Below are 6,189 nucleotides of genomic sequence, written 5' to 3'. Positions count from 1 at the left end.
TATACATTTAAAATATAAATTGTTGATCCACATAAATAATAACAGTTAATATTTAATCTGAACAATGTACAAAACCTCATTTTTATCGATGTTTTTTGGTAGATGTAACATTATTTTGGAGCTATTGTTTTGCCCACTTCCAGTATTTTATCCATACATATATCTGCTTTTATTCCTTCATCTATGAGGGGCATATTAGATAGCATTTTTAAAACGTCTATATTAGAATTGTTCATTTTTGTGTTCGTGTTCACAGTTGAACTATGAATGAACATAATATTATCCAGATCACCTCCAAACCCACCCAGAGATTGTATTAACGAGCCTAATTATTATAATAAATCAAGCTTTTAGTTAAATAATTTACCAGTGGAAAGCCCCATGGGCCATGGGCTCGTTATATTATGTAATGTATACATTATATATTATGTATACAAGACTAAATTCCTTTCAAAATCAAAATCCTAAAACCACATAAAACATTTACCTATTATCTTTATCTATATACTTTAGGCATTTTTATCCATTATGTTTATCTACATAATATTTTAGTTATCTACTAGCTCATATACTAAGGATACCGATAATCCCAACTGATCTGCCAATCCAATTTCAACGACTTCAATTTCCGGTAACAACATCTTTCGCGTTAACTATAAACAAATTTGAATTAGTAGGGATCGAAATACGAAAAGAATGTTTAACTCACGGTTAACTATATATATGTTTGCCTATCGCGGGTCGGAGCTCCTGAAAATCAATTTATTTTGCTGCCACAAAATAAAACAACATCAAATATCGTTTAGAGGGAATCTCTGGCTCAATAAATTTAATAGCTTTTGTTTTGTAGTTATGATCCTAAAAAACTCATTAAAATAATAATATCCAAACTTTCTTTATAATGTTCTCTTATTAATTAGTAAACCGACGTAAAAAAAGGGCTTATATTTCTGTAATTGTGTATGTATTAAAATTTATAATTTGTGAAATTGATGTTGAATTTACACATATTCTATATCTACACATATTTAAATCTACACAGTGGTGAAATTTAATGTTGTAAATATTAATATATAAATAAGAAATAAAATAAGAAATTTGTTGGTAAAATTGTATAATTGTTTCAAATATATGGCGATAGCAAATCATTGCCGTGTCAGCTAGAATGTTAGTAGGCAGTGGCGTGACGAAGGATTTTATTTGAGGCACGTGCCTCAGCTTTTAAGGGTGGTGGGTATCCTGGAGACTAGGAGCATTTAAAATATAGTAAATACTAAATAATTTATTAAGTACATACTAAGACAGTAAGACTGAGAGCCAATCATTCTCAGATACCATTTATGTAAATAAGTAATTATTTATATATAAGTATTTATAATTACTAATATAAATTATTGTGCCTCATAAGTTAATGAAGTTCGCCACGCCACTGGTATACGGCAACGTTCTTTCTTGCGGAATGCTAAAGAAAATTAATTTATAGATAAATATTATACTATAACAAGTTTTAAATAATATTCACGTTTTCAACTTACAGTTATGCAGATGGATGTCGATAGGTTTAGGAACAACATCAGTTACGGAATTGTTCTAATGAATTCAAACTTGCATAATAAATTATTATAATATTGCTATGTAGGTACGGTTAGTTCTTGTTCAATATTAAATTAATTAAGTAGATACTATATTAATATGATAATATAGTCTATAAATTCTTTTTTTACTGTGCTTTCATATTCAATACACAATAACTTATAACTTACATTATTGGATTGGACATAGCAATGTCGAGTTGAGATACCTGTCTATAAACACATTTTCAATTTTCCCTAACCCGTAACTCCATTGTACGTTTTCAAACACTATATACATTTAAAATATAAATTGTTGATCCACATAAATAATAACAGTTAATATTTAATCTGAACAATGTACAAAACCTCATTTTTATCGATGTTTTTTGGTAGATGTAACATTATTTTGGAGCTATTGTTTTGCCCACTTCCAGTATTTTATCCATACATATATCTGCTTTTATTCCTTCATCTATGAGGGGCATATTAGATAGCATTTTTAAAACGTCTATATTAGAATTGTTCATTTTTGTGTTCGTGTTCACAGTTGAACTATGAATGAACATAATATTATCCAGATCACCTCCAAACCCACCCAGAGATTGTATTAACGAGCCTAATTATTATAATAAATCAATAAACAGAAAATGTGTATACCTGTATATGTAATAATAAATAGTTACATACCTAGAATATAAACTATTAAATTTAAATTTAAATTCCTAGTAGTTTATAAGTACAGAAATTAAACACATTGTTTTGACTAGACTATTTTGTTTAAGATTTAGCAGTATTTTGTGACACTTTAAGATCGATTCGACCGTTTATAATTTCTTATTATTTTCATTATAATTTATTAGTTAATGAAATCTATATAAACTATACAATACTATATTATTGCTATAATTTCTATAAACATTAGCTGTTATTTATACAACTCATAGAAAATATAGTTGTTAATATTGTAAAGGAGATCCCGATTGTTTTAGTCCATTATTTTTTGATTAACTCTGAAAATCCCCCTCCTAATCCCTCCACTGTGGACCTATGATTTTTGTTATAATATAGAAGGTATCTTGGTCGCAAGTGGATTGAATCAGTAGCAACGCCACTGATCCTTACCCTTTTGCTTAAGCAGCATCACCATCTTCACGGTGTACCTTCGTTCGATGCTGCCACCCTTACCCCAGCCATCCTATCTAATTACGTAAGGGTGGTCAAATGATCCATGTTGTTAAAGATTTGGGATCTTATACTGTAAGGAGCTTAATACTGTAAGGAGCTTAATATATAATTTTAACACCACAGATCACTTGAGATTTACTGCTAGGTTTTACATAAAATATACTACTTTTTTTTTAGAATTTTCCAATCCATAAACTGAAACAATTTACACTGCATTTGTAAAATATTATCGTCGTAACGCTCTTTTCACTTTTTGAATTTTTTTTTTTTCATTTTCTTATCTATAACATGAAAATAATTTACGTATATTATAATATTATTTATAAAAAAAAAAAAAAATACTTACAATTTTAAATAAAACAACACTCGAAACAAATAATTTCTTACTGATCCATCGTTATTTTGTCATATCATCTTTTTTCATGTGATTTTTTATGAATGTGTAGTAAATAAGGTGTTGAAAATCCTTGATTGCATAATTTACACGTATACGGTTTTGTGTGAGTGTGCACTAAGTTATCGTGGTATTTCAGATATTGTTTGCTAGTAAACGTCGAATTACATTTTGTACAATGTACAGTGTTATCTTCTACGCTATGATTTGTATTGATGTGTCTGGTTTTGGCATGAATAGTGCTAAATTTAGAACCACATATATCACAGACATGCTTCACTTTATCATGAACAGTTCGTATGTGTCTCTTAAGGATATCTCGCCTGTTGAATACCTTGTCGCATTTTTCACATGTGTAAATGGGTATCATATGGGAAGCAATGTGTCTCGATAACCAACATTTGAATAAAAACATTTTTCCGCACATATTGCAAGTAAAAACATCGTCTCTGGGCGTCTCATCTTCGGGGCAGTGTTCTTCACTGGAGTTTGAATTTGTCATTAGGCAACCGGCACCTTGTTCATTCACTTGAAAATGTCCAATACCTTTATATTCACATGAATGACACATACAGTCTTTGTTATCTTCTCCGAAATAATGTGGGCCGTAAGATACTGTTATTTCTTCTCCGCGTTTGATTTTTTTATTGGCTTTTACTATTGCACTGGTACTTCCTAATGAAAAAATATCTGTATTTGCTTCGCAGTCGTGATTTAAGAATGCGGCAGGGCCGAGCCACAGTTTTGTTTCGCCTGTTTGTAAGGATTTCACGACTGAATAATCTCTTATTCCATCAGAAAAAAAATCATCAGTAACAGGTGCCATTGAACCGTATAATTCTGTTATAAGGTTGTTCATGTAAATGGTTTTCTTAGCTTACTACTTTGACGCCGAAATCTTCGTCTCTTGGGTATCTATAAGATTTCTGATATTCAAACGGCGAAAGAGATCCAAGAGATTCTATATACCTATTTCTGTCTTTGGAATTGTAATAGATTCTTGTCCGTCCTGGAGGAAATGCATACTGGCATTACGCCTGATTTATGTGTAGCAAAGCCGAGAATTGGATCCAAATTTTCTCGTACGCAAATGTCATCTACAGTGCATAGAATTTTGGCTTTTTGATTAACTAGTGTCATTTTAATAAAATGAAAATATACTATATTGTAAATTATTAAAAAAATAAAATTAATTAATTATTTAAAAAAAATCCTGTGTTAGGAATTATAATAATGATAAAGTATTTTTGTCGACAGTGACTTGTTACTATGGTTCAAAATTAATGGTTACTAAAACCAAATTTAAAAATATAAATATAGTGGTTTTATACTTTCTGTGGTATTATATTTACAGAGGGATAAAAACTATGATGGTATTATACTTACGGTGGTATTTAATTAGAAGAGGGATAAAGTATATAGTGGGATATGATATGTGATGGTATTATACTTACTGTGGAATTATATGTACGGTGGTATAAAATATATTGTGGGATACAATATGTAGTGGGATATAATACCACAGTAAGTATAAAACCACTACATATTACATCCCACTATATATTTTATCCCTCGAACGATTCGACCGTTTAATAGGCGTGTAACACCAAAAAACTAATTCTTGCCACCGCATTTAAAAATATAAATATGTAGCCAATACTCCCCCCTTTGAAAAAATTCGTAGAAATTTTTTATTTCCTAATACGTACTTAAAATATTTAAATTCACAATTGTTATTACCTTAACCAGTGTTAGTGGGCATTAACAAAAATTTCTACGAATTTGACAACATATTTATATTTTTAAATGCGGTGGCAAGAATTAGTTTTTTGGTGTTACACGCATATTAAACGGTCGAATCGTTCTCAAAGTGTCACAAAATACTGTTAATGCCCACTAACACTAAACTAAATTATATTCAAACGTAGATGAAGATTCTGGCATATTGAGTGTACTATCTAACAGTGATCGAATTTTTGGCGTTAAAATTGGTGTGTTGACAATTGATCCTATTGTTGAATTAGTTTGTGTTGGTATTTGAATATAATAGATTTTGGCGACGATGTATTAGTATAGTATAGTAGTATTTATAGTATGACGATGTGGAATGAGTACCCGAGTGTAACCAATTTATTCAAAATGTTCTAGAATGTAGCGCAAGCATAAACCTTCATAATCAGAAATCCAGGAAAAATGTATATATTTGTTACCTCCTTTCGAATAAGTTGTTGGGGCAACACTGAAATCTATACCACAAATTTTACAATTTTCTTTCATGAAATTGTTTTTGTAGAATAGTCTTGTTGTTGCATAAATCCCAGCATTGTGTATAGTGCATAGTGCATTACCTTTGCCATGATCGATGAACGCAGAGACGTGACAAGAAATAGTATGTATGGCTCGTGCGGGAAGGCAATTTCAGTCTTGGGTGAAATGCGGCCCTTATCTGCGGCTCGGGCACACACGTCGCCCGCGACTGAAATAGTTCAAATCCCGGCCTTGTTACAGAATATTTTAGTATTGTATAAACCTACTTCAATTACGTTATATATTATTTTGACGCATAGACTCTATGTCGTCAGTGTCATAGAAACCACGGTTCATTGCCCCAGTGCCCCACGCCTCAACGGGGCCAATACTTAAAATAATATTAATAAATTATAGTACCTATAATAATATATTTTAAAAATATCATAATATGGTGAGTACTTCACACGATATAGCTGCTATATTATCTAGTATCAACTTGACGTAGTTGTTTTATGTATCTATATTATGTTGTTTATACGGTGGAACATTACTATATATTTAAGGCACACTCGTTTGAAATAATGAAATGTCAAAATGTCGAATATTATATTAGTAAAATAATGATAATGCTGTTTGTTGTTATATGACGGGTCTATAACCCGGTTAACATTTTATAGACTATGTGAGACAACTTGCTAAATTTCAATACTTGGTACAATTACACTATAGATTTACTGGATTTAATGAAATGGTGAATACGTTTGAATTTCATAAACTGTAAAATTA

General features: G+C 30.6%; 1 protein-coding gene across 1 annotated transcript; it reads right to left on the bottom strand.

Annotated features, from left to right (window-relative positions):
* Window positions 1-3,169: 3,169 nt before the first annotated feature.
* On the bottom strand, window positions 3,170-4,012 carry LOC132936850 (PR domain zinc finger protein 5-like). The gene has a single exon (XM_061003640.1). The coding sequence runs from the start codon at window positions 4,010-4,012 to the stop codon at window positions 3,170-3,172; it is 843 nt and encodes a 280-aa protein (XP_060859623.1).
* Between the last annotated feature and the right edge of the window lie 2,177 nt (window positions 4,013-6,189).

Source organism: Metopolophium dirhodum, chromosome 1 (assembly GCF_019925205.1).
Source record: "Metopolophium dirhodum isolate CAU chromosome 1, ASM1992520v1, whole genome shotgun sequence".
Lineage (NCBI taxonomy): Eukaryota > Metazoa > Arthropoda > Insecta > Hemiptera > Aphididae > Metopolophium > Metopolophium dirhodum.
Note: the sequence above shows the minus strand (reverse complement) of the source record. Positions and strands in the feature narration are given on the sequence as shown.